General features: G+C 39.2%; 1 protein-coding gene across 1 annotated transcript in view; it reads left to right on the top strand.

The window, feature by feature from the left end:
* Vav3 (vav guanine nucleotide exchange factor 3) overlaps window positions 1-6,258 on the top strand; it is a 357,495-nt gene extending 351,237 nt beyond the window's left edge. Inside the window, exons 26-27 of the mRNA XM_077791577.1 lie at window positions 5,750-5,901; window positions 6,010-6,258. Coding sequence (XP_077647703.1) covers window positions 5,750-5,901; window positions 6,010-6,258 — 401 coding nt within the window. The remainder of the gene's footprint in view (window positions 1-5,749; window positions 5,902-6,009) is intronic.
* The last annotated feature ends 14,602 nt before the right edge of the window (window positions 6,259-20,860 follow it).

Here is a 20,860-nt window from a genome sequence, read left to right as displayed (position 1 = left end):
AGTGAGCAAAAGATGAGCTAAATGAACAGGAGGAGGAGACACAAGGAACTTGCAAAATTAAATACCCTGCTGAGATTCCTGTCCATTCTGCAACTTTGGTTGCTTAGCACTGGTCCCCATCCTGCTGGGGTTGTAGAAGCATATAAGAACTGACCCCTGCCTTCCACAATCAACGTCTAATTGGTGATACAAACTGGAGTACATTCAGTCATTAAATAATAGAACCCAGAAGTGCTATGGTACAAGTGCCTAACAGATATCTAGGAAAGGACAAAGAGGGGTCACATATGGTCTCAATTGGTCAGAAAGGCTCAGGGAGGTACCAGAGCTGGGCTTTTGAGAAAGGGGCAAGTTAAGGTTAGCTAAGACCCAGGACAGGAGCCTGTATTCCAAAATATGGAGAAATTCTGGGTTGTAAATATAGCTAAGGGCTTCAAGGGGGAGTAAGAAGCAGATCTAAGTGAAAAGAATTCATATTTGAAAACTATAGCAGATTTGTTTAGAAAGGCAGTAGGAGCCAGATTATGAATTGTTGTGGAATTCAGGTCAAGAGTTTAAATTTCATAATTTAGCAAACGGAATGAGAGAAGTTCCGTTTTGGGTAAGTATCTGGAAGGCTGAATTTAGAACAGATGGAAAGAAAGTAAAAAACAAAAGACCACCTGAGCGGCTTTTGTCTGAGGTTAGAATTAATGGGGGCACTGAGAATTAGTGAAGGATTAAAAGTAGAAGGCACTTGACTTAGTCCACAGCAAGAGCATGACAGTATACTTCCTTTGTGCAAGGGTGGTTCAAAAGAGTGCAGGGGAGTCATTTAATGGAGTCATTGAAGGAGGGAAGAAAAAAAATGGGAGGTTGAGTTAGACTCCAAGGAAGAAGGTGTTGAGTTTTGTTTCAGACATGTTGAATCCAGGAAAGTGGCTCTACTTCATGCAATACCATGAAAACATTGAAAGTCACGGACTGGAATTTAGAAGAGATTCAGAAGGCATATCCAAGAATCTGTTTCACTCACTGGGGGAAAAGAAATGTTTTAATGAAGCCCACAGAGGTGCAGAAGCTTAACCATGCAGGCTAACTACTATTTAGTTGAAATTATATTTTCGATCAGATTTAAGGATGTTTGAATTCTAGATACTTGACATGAATGCACATAATTATAAGAGTCTTAGAGACAAGGGTAGCACTCTAATATTATGTTATTGAAACAGATATTCAAGTCCTTTAGTGAAGCATTACCCATATTCAGGAAAGTTAGATAGTTTAAGATTATAGACAGGTTATCTATCTAATTTATCTACCTATTGTTGAGATTATTTAAATTACACTTAATTGTGCTTCTATTGATTTCTCATTTTTCCCTTTTAGAGATAACTTATCTCTTCTTATATTTCAGACTGTAGTTTTAAATTACCTTCATTAGAAAATTTGGAGAAATATAGTCTTTTTTTATTTCTTTCTGAATGAAGTAGTCCCGGAGAGGGAATCAAGGATGGACACTTAGAAAACACTCCAAGAAGAAAGATTCTCATATCTGCCAGAGTAATATGTTGAATGCAGTCCTCTGACTTATGTTCTCACAGACATGAGATAGGAATATTGGCCCCAGATTTTCTGCCAATAACGGAGTAAGGTGTGTGCTATTTATTAGAAATGGCATCCTCTCTGTCTCTAGCAGTGGGTGTATCATGGTCTCAAGAAAGTGAAAAGATACCAGTTCTACTGCATAGCTATCATTGGGCATTTTATCAAATTACTTGTGATGGTATATATACCAACACACTTATATGTATTAAAGTATAGGACATGCAAATGGAATAGAAAAGAACCTTGATACATCGGGGCAAGTACAAAGTGAACTTGTGAGACCATTCACAAGAAATGTGTGTCATGAATGTGTCCCTGTACATGTGAAGGCTTCAAGATCTGTGATTCTAAGAGCAACTGAACTCTCCCCCAGGTCCCATGGCCAGTCTGTTTGGCAGGGGTCTGCTAATCCCCTCAACAGGTTACTGCTATTAGGGATTCCGAGAACCCCTTTTTGACAAGAAACTTAGTTCTCAGAGAATTTTGTGACTCTCAAAGTCAAGCCATTTCCTGAAAAGAGGCAGAAGATTTTATAAACTCGGTCCCCAGGTTTTTTTTGGTTTTTTTTTTTTTTGGTATTTGTTTGGCCCACTTTTACCTCATCTTTGGTTATGGAAAACTTTTTGTAACAGTTTATATTAGGTCTAGGTACAGGTGACAGGAAGACAAAACAATATCAGCTTGAGTAGGATAGATAGTTTCTCTTTCCTGTAAAAACCTAGTGGTAGTCAGCCCAGGCAGGAGAGAAGGGCAGGTCATCTCTGTTCCAGGAACTCTTTAGTAACTCAGGTTCTTTCAAGCATGTGCTCTGTTAGCCTGAAAGAGAGGCTTTCCTTTTCATAGACCAAGATGGTAGCTTTCACATGCCACATAGCAGAATAGAATATATTACTAAAAAGAAGGGCGCATTTCTGCTGTCTTTCACGATCCTGGAAGCTACCTTCTGATACTTATGCGTCTATATCATTGACCAGGAACTTGGCCATATAGATGTACCAAACTGCAGGGAGACTGGGAAATGCAATCTTCTGCTGGGTGAACATAGTTGAACTGAGTGATCTATTATATGGAAGAAGGAAGAATGAATATTGTGAGGAAGCTTATAACCCTTGCCTTCCTTGTTCATGGTAATGGCATTTGTCTGTGGAGGTACCTGCAACAGAAGAGAAGGTGCGGACAGAGTAGCGCAGCATCAGTTAAGAGGATGGACCCTGGGGTCATACTGCCTGGGTATGAATCTGGATTTGCTCAGATACAAAGGGAAAATAGTATTAATATCTTCCTCCTAGAGCTATTGTAGTGATTAAATGAAATACTGAATATTTTGAGCATGATATCTAAAACTTGATAAACATTTGATAAAGGTTGTTAGCTCTTATTATTAAGAGTGTAAAGTAAAAAGTTTTGAGCATCCAAATGCATAAAACTTTTCTGTACATTTTTTATAATTGGGAGGATATAAGTACTTTATTTGCCAGAGATGGTAAAATTCAGGGTGGTTATCATTTCTAATTGCATTTTTCTTCTTTTGAAAATAACCTGAGATGTACATGCTTGATTGTGAGTTGAGGGTGGTTCCTAATAAATTGGGTGGTTTTCTTAATTTTCGATGGGTTCTGCATATTTCATTGACACTACTGATTCACACTAGTATTGATGTGAAACACATTTTACATCAAGAATTTATGGGATCCCCCTTCCTACTGTTGTAACAAAGTGGAAATTGGGCACCACATCAAAATGAGGAGGCTGTCCCTGAACAACCTTGGATGGATGAAGTTCAAAGGTGGCAACGTGGAATTGGTTTGCAGTGTTTGCCTGTTAAAGGATAGACCACTCTGAATGGAATTCCTGTGAATCAAAATGTCAAAATGTGAAAGTCCGACTTGTTCTTCATTCAGAAACAGTGAGAGTAGAGCAATGGGTGAAAACGCAGCTTGATATTGCAACTTGGATGTGATAATTATCTTATGATTACAGACAACAAAATAGTTGTGTTGAGTTTTTTTTAACCAATTCCTAAATGTTCTTTTGCTTCTCTCTTTTTCTTTCTTTCTCTAAGCCCCCTCTTTGTTCTGTGGCTTTTCTTTTGTAACTCCTCCAGACTACAGCTTTGTTCCCCCTTCTTCCACTCCTTTCTGGTCAGGTACTGCTTTACTGCTTTTATATGTCTCTCCAGCTTGCTTCTGTTTGCAAATAAAATATTTTGACTTCTGTGTATGGCTTCTCATATAGATACATCTCCTCACAGACAGTCCCTAGAGTTCCATTACCACCATGCACTTTACTCTTCTCTGTCATAAAGTCATTGTTTGTCATGACATTTCACTTCTCTGGTTTTTGCGTGTGTGCTCATGCCATATATTTCAATGAGACATTTTATAATGTGTCTGTGGGTAGAGGTGGGAAAGGGATGGGGACTGGAAGTATAAAGGGAGATGAAGTATTCTGCAAATACCATTAATATTTTTTTGAAGACTAGAAACTTTAGGCCAGAAAAGACAGTGCTTATGTATTTCCACAAAGAAAATAAAAAGAACCCAAATCGTAATTTTACTTTCAAATAGAAGTATAAAATTCAGTGCATATTGCTTGAAAGGATGCCTATCAATCCTACATCTCTTTGGTTTCTGCCCAGGCATTTTGGCCTTGATTTCTGTCATTAGCTAGAGAGTTTAATGGCTATTTATGTGGCATTGAAGGGACAACATTATGGCTAGGTAAAATATTTTGTCTTACAGGTTTTAAAAAAATTAGCCTGTAAGTCCCAATAGAATCATAGAGTTTTGAAATAGAAAGACCTTAAAAGTCATCTAGTACAAACCTTTCATTTTATAGATGAGAAAAATGTGGCCTAGAGGGGTTAAGAGGCCTGTGCAAGGTCACACAGTTAAGTTGATGATTGGGTTTTTCCATCACAGGGGTGTTTTTATGTGCTCTGACTCTAAGAGTAGTGCCCCGGCAATGGGACAGTTTTCAGTAAGAAAACCATTAAAATGGTTTGTGTCCTGAACAGTAAAATAAAATGACCCATTTTTACTCCCTTTACAGTTCTGAAATCTACAGCATTGCCATTCATTTATCTTTTGATCGACACCTGGAGACTAAAAACATTTCTGTCATTACAAAGCCACAAGTAATAGGCCAGAGATCCCTGTCGCTAAGTGGGCACACTCTTCCAGGGCAACATGGGTCATAGCTGTGGCTGCCTGGGGACTGGGAACCGTTAAACACACAGGTGGATGGAGCTTCCCAGTCTTTCTCTTACACTGAAGCTCCTTCACCATTTAAGATTTATAAAGTCCCACCAATCTCAAATGAGTGATTCTCAGAATCACTGAACATATAATTGAAAACAGTTTATGAGCCCAAAGAGCAACAGGTGGAGAAGTTGATATAAAACTGGTTATGAAACTCTAGAGACTCCAACCATGTGGAGCTCGAATGGACTTTTCTGTTCAGAGAAAGGAGGGCTCAAAAATATTAAATCAAACAAAAAAATCTCTGAATACAGGAGTTGAATTCCTGGACAACTTATTTTGATTAGACATTTTAGTTAAAGGTTTCTTTAAGGGAGTATTTGTATTCTTTCTATGAAACTTCTTTCACACTCTCACATAAAACAGTAACTAGTTTTATCCCCAAAGAGTCTTAACATAAAAAGTTTGGTTAGGAGGGCAAATGCTATTTAATTAGAAGTAATGACATCAATTTGACAGACTTTCATGAGAGTGAAAAATTTAGTGATTTGAGAATCAGTTAAAGTAGATGCTAGACAAAACATATAGCTTGACCGTAGAGGTTCTAGTTAGAAATAGACAACTGTGCCACCATAGCAGCTTTTTGCAAAAGTTGGTTTTTTTATTTCATTTTTCAGATAGTAACTCAAGATACTAGCTAGTTTTATTTTTTTTCCAAAAATTAGTTTTTAAAAATTCAAAGAATGTGAAAGCAGAACAGTGACTGAAACTTATGAAAGGCATTCGCCCACAGCTGATTGAAATGGCCACTGTGCTGTTTCAAGCTCTTGTCTGCCACCACCACTGGCTGTGATGAAGTCACAGCTGTGCTTTTGGTGGCATCAGTCACACTCTTCTGATTGGGTTCTTATGGCTGCTCACCCACCCCATGTCCACTCTGACTCCCATTATTTCCTTTGCAGTACTAAGTCCGAAAGTGCTAGGCATCGCCATCGCTCGGTATGACTTCTGTGCAAGAGATATGCGAGAACTCTCCTTGTTGAAAGGAGATGTGGTGAAGATTTACACGAAGATGAGTGCAAATGGCTGGTGGAGAGGAGAAGTGAACGGCAGGGTGAGTTGTGGCTCTCAAGTGCTTGTGCCCTTGACTGAAGCAGACCAGTGGGAGGCATGATGGACATCCATTGTGGGGCAGACTTCATGCCACCCACCACTGGCCTAGAGACCAGTGTCATGCCTTACTGAAAACGTGTTGCATAAATACCATAGTGACATCAAGAATGTTCGTGGAAGCAAGCTGAAGGGCTTCCTGTTTAGGAAAGAGCTGATGAGTATTTCAGTTCTTTTCAGAACCTCAGCCACAGAGCCTGTACTTTATGTGGAGTGTCAGATATCAGTAAGAGCTGCGGATCCCAATTGGAAAGAATGGGACATGGTACTGTCTTTTACACCAGTTCTACAGCAGAAATAGGAGTCATTATGTACTTGAGACCTGTGTTACACTTAATTTACATATTTTTGTGTGTGCTAACAGATTCTAACTCATTGTTGAAGCTTACTTTATTCCTCTGTTTTTATCATTCAATCTATTAGGCTTCTAAGAATAGTTAAACCCATTGTCTTTACCTATAGTGAGCATAAAACCCCAGTCTAATTGGGATATTATGAAAATGAAGGGCTGTTTGTAGAATCCTTTGAAATGCCAGATGCAACATCATGTTGGTTGATTTTCTTTTTTAGGTGGGCTGGTTTCCATCCACATATGTGGAAGAGGATGAATAAATTCCAATCCAGCACTGGACCCTGGACCAGAAATCTCAGCGAAGGGATAAACAGAAGCCTGCACAGCATTATGAATTAACTGAAGTGTTTAAAAAGCTGAATTTCTGGCTGTTCAATATCCTCCCTCCTTCTCCCCTCCTAAGTCTTAATGCTGGGATTTCTAAAGATGTTTGGTACTGACAGATTAATGGTTTGCCTAGAGCTGTGCAAGAAACAGCCTGCCAGTCTGTCATTGTCAGGGGCCAGGGCAAAGCCAAAAGCTTTTCTTTCTAAAAAGAGTCCTGCAAACATATTGGTTCACGTTTCTCTTTACTTCATTGGGTCAGACACCATTAAATGCCCACCATTAGTAAATGCCTAATGCATATTTACTTCATTCTCACCTTCCATTCACCAGGGTTTATGACGGCACAAAGAAGCAGAATTTTAATTTTGCTTTTCTCAGCATGAAGAAAAATTAGAGTTCTGCCATTTGGGTAGGATCCAGCCTACTGGAAAGATCCAGAATTACTTGTCTTAAATTGCCCAACAAGTGACTCATTGCCCAGCAAACACTTTTACCCCCAGATGTTACTCATAATAAACGTATGAGGCAAATGCTCTGGTTTGCATCATAAGGAATATATTCCAGAGGGTTTTAATTATTCATTTGATGTCTTGATTATATTTGCAGACATCTTTGTAAAAAGAGGGGGGAAAGCACATGAAAGAGAGTGTCTTCATATTAAATCTTCACAGCCTTCACTACTTCATAGGGTTATTTTGGTAGTACTTGACTTGATGAAATAATCTTGGCTGGGCATATTATGAATAGTTGCCAATAGTCTGAGTAAGGTGGCATTGTTTACAGAAACAGACCAAGGGCTATAATCTATAGTAAATCATTTCATAGCAGCAGTATCTATAACATATGCCTTTTCTTCCCCTCTTGGAAAGACCTGGAACGTATCTGCTGATTCCCACATTTTCTTAGAGCAGCACAAACCACTCTAAGACTACTTTCTTTTCTACCATAGCACAAACTACTTTGTTGAGGATTTTGGAAGGAAAGCATACCTGGGTCCTTCATGCATTTCTGGGACAGAAGGAAGCTCACTGAGCTTCTATGGGCTTCCCATCTGCAGGCATTTCTGGACATGTACTGACTGGTGGGAAGATGAGTTTTGAAGTGGATTTATTTTAGCAGGCCTGCACTTCTTTTTTATGTGAGGGGTCTAAATATGTTCTTCCTGGGATGCACAGAGTCCCCAGTTGAGGCAATTAAGACACTAACTTGGCCCTTTCCTGATGAAATACTTCCTCCATGGTAGAAATCATGTTCTGACAAGATTTGGAGAGTGTTTCTTGTTTGGGGGAAAAATTTGTTTTCAAGCATTATAACTTCACAGAGCTGAACTAGGAACGTTGAGTTTTGAAATTTTGGATCCTCTCTGAAATGAAGTAACTAAAGCTTGCCTTCTCCCCCAATCCACTAGGTGCCAGAACATGATATTCAGTGGACACATCCCCATCTAGAGACCCTCATGGGCTAGGTCTTCTCATCTAGGATAGACTCAAGACCTTTACCTCAGAATTATGTAAACTGTGATTGTGTTTTAGAAAAAATATCATTTGCTAAAACCAGTTAAGTCTTTGTATATGTGTAAACTATCATGAAAATGTATTTTACAAAATGTTCTGTATAGTGAAGTTACACTGCCAAGGTGCACTCTTGGAGTGGATTTCTTCTCTATAAAGTCTTACCTGTGACTCTCGTCTCGGGAATGTTATGTCTGTTACTGTCAGCCAAATGTTATTATGGAGAGCACAGTGTCACACAAATTGAAATGCTCCTGTGTACAGTGTTGTAGCATGTGTTGTTTATTTCAGTCAGTAGACTCCGCTTTTACAAATGGTGTGTGGTCTTCCTGTTGCATTTCATTGGACTGGGGGTTTCAGAGCAGAGGATATTAAAGCCCCTTTTCATGACATTACTGATTACAACTTTATCTTTGTTTAATACTTTGTATTGGAAACTTTAAATGCTGCAGATTTGTGTAGATTTCTAATACCAAAGACAGAAGTAAGTGTTTTCCATATACTTTGTCTTGCCTGTATGCAGCCCTTGTGTAATATGGTGAATTAGAGTGGTATTTTACTTTGTAATATTTTGTAAATATGTCAATACAATAAATAGTTACTACTTGAATTAAATTGATTTCTTGAGGGTTGGAGACTCTTTCCATTGAATAATGACATTACTCACATATGCCAATTTCATAATTAACATGGGAATACAAGCCCTAATTTTGGTTGGGTTTAGCTCAAGATTGCCACCTAAATTGTGAGTCAACTGAAAGATAAACTCAATCATTGCCAATAACATCTATCTATAGTTATGATATGCCACCACTATTCCGAGGGCTGTCGTTTGGTACACTTACAATGACCTCAGAAGGTATAACCTATAACATCTCCATTTTCACATGAGGAAACTGAGGTACACAGCTGAGGTCACACAGCTGTTAAATGTCAGAGCTGGGTTCCAACCTGGAGCCCAAATAACCATTACCCTATCCTGCATGCTTAATAGAGCAAGAGAGAGATTAGCTATTTTTTAGCTTACATAGTCACAAAGAAACTATTTGATAATAGTGATTTAAACGATTGATGATCAGTAGAATTAAGGACTATTACACTATTCCTACCCCTAAAAGAAAACCCCAAACAGATATTTCCTAAAGACACCAGCCTCAGAAATTGAGCCCCTCCCCCCCTTTTTTAGTATTTGTTTTTTAGTTATAGTTGGACACAATATCTTTATTTTTATGTGGTGCTGAGGATCGAACCCAGTGCCTCACGCATGCTAGGCAAGCTCTCTACCTCTTTGCCACAACCCAACCCTCCCTCCCCCATCCCCGATTTTGATTCATTGTTTGTAATAGGAAATTATGACAACAGCCAGAGGACTGGGGACCTGCTTCCTGGGCTAAGGCCTGCAGGCTGCCCATCTCAGGAAGGAGGTGGGTACACATTTCTTCTAAGGACCAGGAAAGAAAGGCCCATTCCATTGTAGTTTCTGCTTGAAATTACCCTCACGCTGTGCTCAGAAAATCCCCTCTTTTCATTCTGATATGATTTGCCATACAGCCCTCCTTTTATTTGAGGAGCTAATTCCATTGGTGTCTTTATCACTTTCACATATTAACATCTCCGTGACTTCTAGACTTTGGATTGGATCACCATCCACACCACTGCCCATTGTGCTTGGAACAGTCCCTCTCTACTTGTCCATTAACACGGGAGCACAGTCTTTGTAAAATTCCTATATTTTGTCTTCCATCCAGTAGTTCCCGTGTGCTGGTAGCTGGTTTTTAGGTGACCTTCTTTGTTCTACTTACTTTGACAACTACAGAGAGATTATTAAAGAAAGCACAATCCCAGAAGTCAGACTCACTATCCAGGTTCAGATCCCACCTCTTCCAGGCAAGACCTCAGCAGTCAATATTGTCATTACACCGACTTCATAGCCTGGTGAAACACTCACCGGAGATAAGCATGTGTCAAGTGGAATCGTGCCTGGCTCTTTTAGAGCCACATCTGGTCCTCATTATCATTGTCACTGTCAGATGGATTTGCTGACAATTTGGGCAGTTGCCATCCTTTTGAATTCCTTAAACATAATCAGGTTTATTTATTAGATTAAGGTGAAAAACTGCAGATTCTAAATTAGCCTTTCTAGGAAAGGAATTAATACCATTTGGTGTTTTAGCCTGTTTAAAACCAAAGGGGGAGTTTTAGCCCGTCAGACCTGGATTCAAACCCTAACTCTACTGTTGACTTTTCTGAGCATCAGTTTTCTTTCTGTAATACAAGAATAGTTATAAGTGTTATAATAGTTATACGTGAGCCTGGCACAGAGTAGGCCCTCAAGAAAAGTTGTTCTCCCTCCTTTATGAACTATGAAATATGTACTGGGGTCCCAAATTATGGGACCCCCAGTACATATTTACACTTTTTATTTTGAATATATTTGAGAGATTATGTATTTTTTTTACCCATGGTTTGATTTTTCAGCAAATTATAGATAGAGTAATAAGTATACATTCAGGAAGATTAATATGCAAACCCATAAACAATCTCAGAAGTGAATTTAACAGCTCCACATGGTCTTAACCAGGAAAATGGAATTTTTACCCAGTCCCAAATCATTTAGACTTAGTCCATTAGTCACTTCATTTTTCACTGAAACGTGTTTTCTGGGATTGGTTGGACTCTGATTAGAAATGTTATGCACCTGCCTGGTCTGGCAGACTTTGGAAGGCACCTAATTCTAAGTAACAAATAAGTCTCGGGATGGAGGTCAGAAAGGGATCCTGTACCTCATTAGGTGCCATTGCTTAGACCAGATTGGGGGAAATAGTGACAGAAAAACAAAATAAAACTTCTTTTGAAGCACACTAGATTCTGGCTGTGCCAGAAAGTTCCAGAATTTCTGGGCACAGTGGAACTACCAATAATGACCCAGGCACAGGGCCAGATGGTGAGAGGTCTCAGTGCCAAAACAAACTACGTAGAAAAGTCACTTCGCATCTTTTCCTTGGAGCCCTGGGTAAGATAGAAGGTGAAATCCAGAATCGCTGAGCCTCCAACCCATGACCTGGCTTGCCCAAGGTCACACAGATATGAAATACTGGCAAAGATTCAAACCCAGGTGTCTTGGCAGATCAAGTAGCTCCATGACGCTTCTAAATTAGCCTTTCTAGGAAAGGAATTAATACCATTTGGTGTTTTAGCCTGTTTAAAACCAAAGGGGGAGTTTTAGCCCGTCAGACCTGGATTCAGCTTCTCTGTGATACATCTGATCATCAAGTTAATTCTACAACTTCTAAAGCTTTTTCCTGGGAATCATTCTGGGGAGCTTCTGGATCCTGAGAGGATGTGGTGAGGTCACAGTCCTTTACCTTGTAGCTGTCAGCAAGACTTGAAATGTGTCAGCAGACCTAATTAATGACTCAGGAGCCTGATCAAGGAATGCTTGTGGATTTTCTAGTGATCTGAATGACCCTTTCCCAGAAAGGGAAAGTTATTTTTTTATTTGTTTTCTCCCAGCAGTAATTTCTGGTCTATCTCCTTTTCTCACTTACATATTTTTTGTTTATACTGGCATGTGCCAGACAGTATGCTAGGCATTTGTTGTGTATGATCTCATTTATCTTATGTAATCCTTCTGAAAATCCACCAGAGATTGATATCATTTTGTTTTTTAGTCATAAAATCTCTAGTCCTAGTTAAGTAACTCTTCCATACCGGGGCTGGTTTTTAAGGCTTTTTGACTTGTTTTACTCTTCTACTTGATCTGCCTCTTTGTCTAAGATGCGGTACAGACTAATGGTTAAGGGTTCAGCCCTAGAACCAACCTATCTGGCTTTACCACTTAGTAGCTGTCCAACCTTGGGAGAATTATTTCCATTGCCAGTTCCTTTGCTCTTCTGAAGTTCAAATGGGGAGATTTGAGAGCACTTTACTTCAGAGGATTTTCATGAAGCTTAAATGAAAAAATATGTGTAAAATTTTTCAGAAAATTGTCTGATGAAAAATAGTCAGCAAACAAAAGAGTTTTATAAATTACATTTTGGCCACTGTTGTAAATTTATACACAAAAATAAATTTTACAAATTTACAAAGTTAACTCAGATGTCAGGGGGCAAATCCCTTTTTATATTAGCCTGTGGAAGAAATGTCTGTAGTTAACTTTTCACATTAGTAACACTTTAAAAATTATGCACAACTGATGCATCTTCCAGAGCATGATGTATCAGTTATCTACTGCTACATAACAAATTACTCCAAAACTTTGTGACTGAGGACAACAAACATTTATTATTGCACAGTTTCTGTGGGTCAGGGCTCATGGAACAGATGCTCTGGGTAATTTCAACTCTGAGTCTCCCGTGAGACTTCAATCAGGGTGGCAGTTGATCTCAAGGCTCACTGGCGTTTAGAATCTGCTCTGCAGTTCACGTGTGTGAACCTCTCCACACAGCCACCTCACCACATGGCAGCTGGCTTTTCCCAAAATAAGTATTCAAGAGTGAAAGAGCAAGAACAGTCAGGATGAAAGCCTATCTTTCTATAACTTTCTCGGAAGTATCCATCATTTCTGCTCTGTTCTATTCCTTCAGTTCCTAAATTCAGCCATTTTCAAGGGAAAGAAGGTACAACACCATGAGATAGGGATTGTTTGGAGGCCATCCCAGTGGATGCCTGCCTCCATTGGGTAAATTGAAAGATCATTGAAACCAAATATATGGCCTATTGGAAGGGCATGGGATTCATTGGGGAAATTTAGCTGAATCTAAAATTCAGTTCTTTGTAGAAAATAATCTCCTGTTGATTTCTTAAATCTATATTTACTGAACGCCTACTCAATGCCAGCCTCTACAGGGGATACAAGGATGAATAAGAGAGCAGTGTCTCTCCAGGGGAGCTCATTTCTCATTTAGGAAATGTGTCTCTTGAGGCTCAAAGTGTTGGGAGAGGGAGTGGGAAGTGTGGAGGGGAGGAGCAATTTGCCTGATTTGTGAGAAATGGGCTCAATCTCAGTAGTCACACAGAAAAATGAAAACATCAGCCAGACATGCCTTGGAAGTAGCTGTTGAAAATTTACATCTCTGGGTTCCATAAGTATATGGCAAAACATTTATTCATTCATTCAACAAACATGTATTTAGCTCCTTCTGTGAACTCTGCAGTGCCAGGCTTTAAGGATACAACAAACCTGACATAATTCCTACACCTGAGGAACTCCTCTGCTTGAAGAGGATGACAATAGAGAGATGATGTGTAAGGCTAAGTGCTGATCAGTGTTATTCAGGGAGAAAAGCAAAACAAGTGAGGAGAGTAGTATTTTACATAAGGCAATCAAGGAAGTTGCTGCAACGTGCATGGCCCTTAATTCAGGTTCCAGACAGGATGATGAGGAGATGAAGAAAAGACAGACATGCAAATAGAGAAAAAGCTGGGGCCCAGTCTTTCTCCATCCCTGATGAGGGATGGACAACCCAGAACCATCTCAGCATGTCTGTCATATAGTTTTAACATAACAAGCAGAACCAAGGTGATAGATGTGAGCAGCCCAACTGTGATTATCAGCTTGTGCCCTTAGCTTTCTATCCTTGGGCAGGTGGTGTTTGAACTTCAAGGTCAAGAACTGAGAGCTCCTTAGCTGGCACAGAACCTCCTATTAAACAGGGCATCACCATAGCGACTGGGCAATCTTTAATCAGCACATTTCCACTGAAAGTTCCCAGGAAAGGCATCACCTCTGTTGCAGGACAGCTCAAGCAACTTAATTCAGTCACCGTTTCCAACAGGAAGGTCTCATGAAGATATTATTTTTGAGTTGAAACCTAATTTCAGTTAGAAAGGGAAAATATGTGAAAAAATATGTGAGTATCAGAGTGCATAATGTTTGGAAAACATGAGCCCAGGGCAGCTGGGGAGAGTGAGAAGTAGAGAAAGCACTAGAAATGCTGGGGCATTAGAAATGGATAGGTGTCGCGACCCCTCGCTGGCAAGGGGAAAAAACGACACAGGATTCTTCTTTCAGCAGTTTACTCAGGACCTTTGAATCATGATGAGAAGACAGGAACAAGAGAAGAAAGAGCGCACCCGCGCACGGTCGGTCTGCCCTAGCTTAAGTACCCAGCCTTGCCAATCAATTAGCACCACGTGGAGAAGTCCAATAGGTACAGCGCAGCGGAAGCAGGCCAGAGCCCAGCCCACAGCCCAACAAGGAGTTGTTTAACAACTCTAACCGCTGAGTCATCAGAAGCAGGAAGCCAGCGCCATTTTCAGGGTGCGGTCGCCAGCTCCCAACAGATAGGCCTATCAAGGGAGGATGATGTGAGCCACTGATGGGTTTACATAGGAAGAAATGTGATCTCGTCTACATGCAGAAGGCTTTCAGAGGTTGCTGTGCACAGGATAGGGCTGGACCTGTGCAATCCACACTGCTATCCTTCCATAATGGCTCCTGTGTTGCCAGGGCTGCCAGAACAAAGGCCCACAGCCTGAGTGGTAAAACAGTGGGAACTATTGTCTGACAACTCTGGAATCCGCAGGTCCAAGGACAAGTCGCCAGCAAGGCCACACCCCACCTTAAGCCACTAGAGAAGGATCTGTTCCCAGGCTGGTTTTTAGCTTCTGTCATTTCTTGGCTTATGGCAGCACAGATCTAATTTTTACACAGTATTTCCCCCGTGTGTATGTCACATTCAAATTTACCCCTCTATCAGAACACTTATACTGAGTTGGGGGCTCATGCTACTGCAGTATGAGCTTATCTTAACTAAATGTTAGATGTCGGATCACATTTGGAGATAGCAGAGGTTAGGGCTTCAATACAAAAATTTGTTGGGAAGAGAAGACACAGTTCAGTACGTGACAACTTTTCCTCCTATGTTCTCAGATTAATCTATCAGAGAACTTCCTAAAAAATACAAATGCTTCAGCTGAGATTAACAGGGACAGGATGCAGTATGGGAAGAGGAAAGTGAGCTAAAGAGAATGTTCACCTATCAACAGAATATTTCCAGTGTCTGTTTGCCCTGCTCAGCCCCAAAGCATGTAAACCAAGATCATGCTTTAGTAGAAATTCAAGTAGGTGCTGGTTGAGACAACACCACCTCCACCCATGTATTTGTGCATTTCTCTAGCAGCCCCAGGTGAATTATTCTTTTCTAACCCTGTGTGTCAGGATCACGCATCTTCTAAACAGGAGAGGAACACTCCTAGGTACTTTTGTGTGGTGAGCTCATTAGGAACAAGCAACCTATTTAAATGAATTAATGAAACAGCCCTGAATTCTGTGCAAATTAGGCCTGCATAATATGAGGAAGGGACAAAAAGTGTACTGTAGTTTTGCAGAGAGGTGGAAAATGCCCTCAGCATTTATTACACTTAATGATGAGATATTGTTGCTGAATGGTTTGAAGGAGAAAATTTACATGAATAATATGTGATGCAATGAATCTAAATTAGTATAGAAAAAAACTGTTTTCTTTACCTTTATTCAGCCTATCGGATCTACTCATTACTTCATTTATTTTGCATTTTTTCTCTCCCAGTTTTAGGGTCCTACCAAAAATATGACATTGAGTAGATGTCCAGGAGAGGGATACTGGAAAGGGAAGGGGGTGGATAAACACTAAATTAGAAACCCTGAATGATACTTTGGCTGCTGTGCCTTAAGTTCAACTGTTGAACAGAAATACCCAGAAGAAAATCTGATGTACCCTCTTGGGACTTCTCACCACAGCCCAAAATATAATGAAAATCACATAGGAAACCAAATGAACTTTTATAATCACATGGTAAGTTATTTTTAAAACAATTAGCAGTTTCAAAGTTCTTAAGATGTTAAAAGTACACATATTTTTTCAAGGCAATCTGTAATATAACTATTGAGGAATGCAAACAGTACAGGAATGAAGAAAAGACAAATTGGGTTCTAGTCTTTGCTTTTCCACTAATAAGCTGAGAGGCTCTGGGTAGAACCCCAACCTTGCTGAGGCTGTTTCTTCATCAAGAAAGAAACTATCAAGATTAATCATCCCTGTGCTTACTTCCAGTTCTAAAATTCTATCATTCTGCATGAACACATTCAATACATATTTGGTCATGATACATGCACATGGAATTAAATTTGTAAATAGGTTCAAACAAAATTGGGTGCATAACTTTGAAGATCAGAAGCCTTGAATAATTCACTTTTTAATATCTCTATTTCCTCCACCTTACTCCATCCAAGACCCACCTAATCAAGAGTTCCTTTCTCACCTTTGATTGTGTTATTTCACTGCTTTTCCAGAATTCTTTGACTGTTCTTGTTTACTTACTGTGTTTATTTAGCACTGTGTACATGCACTGGTGCTGGAGATATGTGCTCTTATAGAGTCTACTTTATATTGGCAGGAACAAGGAGATAGGCAACAAATAAAGACACATGATATGACATCAGGAAGTGATTAATAAAATGAAAATAAATCAAATCAGAGGAAGGAGATTGTGTGAGGAGATGCTACTATAGCCATGGTGGTCATGGAAGACCTCTTTGGCAGGAGATGAGTGAGAGAGCTTATCTTAGATCAGATCATCTTGGACCCTGGTGGGCTGGAAAGGCCATTGGTCCACTTGTAGAAGAATGAGACTAGATATTTATCTCTCATCCTGCACAAAGCCCAACTGAAAATGTATCGAAGACCTAGGAGTTGGACAAGTAACTATGCAACCCCTAGGAGAAAATGGAAGGTCAACATTCCAACATACAGTCACAGGCAACAACTTCTTCAATAGGACCCCTAAAGCTCAGAAAATAATACCAAGAATTAATAAATGGGAAGGCATAAAATTTAAAAGCTTCTGCACAGTAAAAGAAAAAATGTAAAGAGAGAACCTACAGAATGGGAGATAATCTTTGCCAGTTACTCTTCTAATAGAGGGCTCATATCCAGAAAATATTTTAAAAACTAAAAAAACTTACCATTGATAAAATAAATAATTCAATTAATAAATGAAAAAAATAACTAAACAGATACTTATCAAAAAAAGGAAATACAAATGGTTAACAAATATATAAAAACAATGCTCAATGCCTTTAGTTATTGGGGAAATTAAAATCAAAACTACATGAGATTTCATCTCACTCCGGTTAGAATGACAGTCATCAAGAATACAAACAACCCAGTGGCTCAGGAGGCTGAGACAGGAGGATCAGGAGTTTAAAGCCTCAGCAACTTAGCAAGACACTGTCTCAAAATAAACTGGGGATGTGGCTCATTGATTAAGTGTTTGCTGGGCTTAATGCCTGGTACCAAAAAAAAAAAAAAAACACACAAAAGAATACAAACAATAATAAGTGCTGGTGGGGATAAGGAATAAAAGGAACACTTTTACACTCTTGGTAGGATTTTAAATTAGTAAAATTGCTATAGAAGTCAGTATGGACATTTCTCAAAAGACTAGGAATAGAACCACCATGTGAACCAGTTATACCCCTCTTTGGTATTTATCCTAAAGAATTAAAGTCAGCATATTATAGCAATGCATACATACCCATGTTCATAGCAGCACAATTCACAGTAGCCAAACTACCAAGCCAGGCTAGGTATCCACAGCATAGAGAAAAATGTGAGATTTATATATATATATATATATATATATATATATATATATATATAGAGAGAGAGAGAGAGAGAGAGAGAGAGAGAGAGAGGAGATTGCAGTTTTATTCAGCCACAAAGAGGAATGAAATTATGCCAAATGGCAAGAAAATGGATAGAACTTGAGAACATTATGTTTGCAAAATAAGCCAAACTCAGAAGGTCAAGGGTAATATATTTTTTCTCATATGTGGGAGCTTGGGAGGAAAAAAATAAAACAAAGATAGAGAGGTGGGATATCAGGAAAATCAAAGGGAGACCAGTACAGTAGAGGAAAGGGACCAGGAAAAGGAAGGTGGGGAAGGTAAAGAGAAATACTGGGGAATTACATTGGTCAAATTTCATTGTTATATTGTGTGCATATAGGAATAAGTAACAATGAACCTCACCTTTATGCATAATTGTAATGCACCAATAAAAATATGGGAAGGGCTGGGATTGTAGCTCAGTGGTACAGCACTCGCCTAGCATGCTCAGGGCACTTGGTTTGATCCTCAGCACAACATAAAAAAATTAAAAATAAAGGTATAAAAAATATGGGAAAAAAGAAAGAACATCAGGCTTTATTAATTTTTTTTTGAAAAGACAATGAAGAATCTTGACCAGAAAAGAGACATGATCGGATTAGTTTGGTCAAAGAATCATTGTGGTTTCTGGTGGAAGTTTTACTAAAGGGAGAAAAGAGTGGAAGCAAGTGAAAGCATGAAGATGCTTGTGTGTGACTCAGGTGAGAAATGTCAGTGTTTTGCACTAGGATGCTATCAGAGAACTTTTGAGAACTCTTGGGAATTTGGATATATTTTGAAGTCACGCTGACCTGATAAAAGAGAAACTATTGAGGGTGATATCAACATTTTTGGTTTATGCCTCTGTGTTCATAGTGTAATATATACATGGTTAAGGGTGAGCAGCTGATTTGGGAAAGAAGGCAAGAAATAAGTCGTTTAGTTCTAGATACATTAAGCTTAAGATTTCTGTTAGACATGAAGTACAGGTGTCAGGTGGACATTGGGTCTGAGTCTGGAGTTGAAGGAGAGATAGGGGAAGGGGAAGAGCATTTAGCAAAGAGTAGCATATTTGAATTCATGGGACTAAATGAGATCATCTTAGCAAATGAGTGCAGGAGGAGAAACATGCCAAGGACTGGGCCCTGGGGCATTCTACTGTTTAGAGTTTGGGTGGAGAATATTCCAGCAAAGGTGCTTAATCACAGGAGACTGCTTCCACAAACTTTCCCCCACCACACCTACTAATCACTTTATGTGCACTATTATCCTTCCATCTTGTGGTTGCATGAACTGTGCTCTGCAAAGCCCTACAGCTCTTTCCCTAATGGGACCTGCACTCAAGGACATCACTTCAGCAACTATCCCGTATCCATTCTGTAGTTCAAACTTCATTTCTCTATCAGACCCTTTCATTGGGACAAAAGTATGCATTGTAAAAACTAAATAAATAAAAAAGGAAATCTCCTTTCCCCCCATATCTACCTTTATCCACTGTCCACTTGATGATCTCCTCTAAAGAAACCCTCCTCAAAGCAGCTGACTAAATTCCCACCATTGTTTTCTCTTCTTCTATTCCCATTGGAACCCACTCCAATCTGACTTTCAACCTTAACATTCCACAAAACCTTCACTAAAAATTTTTACATTGCCAAATCCAAAGGTCAGCTCCCTGCAGCATTTAATTCATTGATCATCTCCTTCTTTTTCAAATAGTTATTTCACTTAGCTCCAAAATATCCTCTTCATATTCCTGTTTCCATTCTACTAGATGCTTCTTCCTAAACTCCTTTAATTCGTTTGACAATTATTCATTGCCTACTATGTGCCAGACATTGTTCTTGGCACCAGACACTTGGAGGTGAACAAGCCAAAGCCCTTGTTCTCAGGAAGCACACTATATTATAGCAAGCCGAGGCAGACAATGGTGTTCCAGAGACCAGATGAAGACAGTTTATCAAGAAAGTGGGGGTGTTCATCTGGCCAAGTAATGCTGCGATCAGGTGAGATGAAGGCTGTGAATTAACCACTGACTTTGGCAATTAAAGGGTTGATGATAACCTTAACATCATAAGTTTTAGTGGAGGAGTAAAAATCAAACTGTTCAGAGTGGGTTCAAAATAAAACAGAAGGTGAAGAACAGGTTGCAGCAAGTGCATTCAACTCCTTTCAGGACAATTTGATGGGACTATTTGCTTTTTCCTCTTTCTGAAACATGGCCCTACACTCTTCTTTTTGGTCTCAATTTTGATATAATTTTTTGGCAAAGTATTTTCTACCATCCTGGGTTGTTCCTCCTTTGTCAATTTCTTTTATGGGCCCATCTTATTATCATTCACAGTACTTTCATGATTATTATTATAAATGTAAGTATTTGAAGTTTATTTATAATGTCTATACCATTGTATATTTAAGTCCTATGAAAGACATCTTTAGCTTGCAAATTAACTAAGTTCCTAGAGTGTTACTGACACAACATACTTGCTGAATGAATGAATGAATGAATGAACAGATGGATGGATGGATGGATAACAGCCTTCTTTCTCTGGAACTATGCTAAATTGTCAATATCAACTTGTTAAGATGGAGCTACATTTTATAGAATTCCATTGCTTTATGATTCCTGAGGACAGTTGGTGAAAAAAAAGGAACTTGTAAAATATTTGGAAAGTAGAAGTGAAGCAGTAGTCATAACTCTTAGAATTTCTTACAGTCAGACATGGAGAGTGGTCAGATTTGGAAATGTGAAGGGAATTCTAGGTTGCCATTTCTCTTCTCCATTCTTTGTCTAGCTTTTCTTCATGACTACTAGACTGGATCCTAAATTCAAAACAGATGTTTTTCTGTGGATCCACAAAGGTGGGAGTACACAGAAACCACAAGGAGAACCCATTTGCAGTCTCAGTAAGTTCTCTTAGATCCTTGGGCAAACCTAGAGTTGTCTACCCTGCACTTGTGCTCCAGGAAGACTGGATGGTACTCTATGTCTTTTACTCTGGTTCTCTTCCCTTCTGGATATTACTTCTCTAGTATTTGCCAAAATTATATAAAGTCTAATTCTATAATAAATCTCTTATCCAGA

The sequence above is a fragment of the Urocitellus parryii genome, chromosome 11 (assembly GCF_045843805.1).
Source record: "Urocitellus parryii isolate mUroPar1 chromosome 11, mUroPar1.hap1, whole genome shotgun sequence".
Lineage (NCBI taxonomy): Eukaryota > Metazoa > Chordata > Mammalia > Rodentia > Sciuridae > Urocitellus > Urocitellus parryii.
The sequence above is the reverse complement of the archived record's forward strand: the minus strand, read 5'-3'. Positions and strand labels throughout refer to the sequence as shown.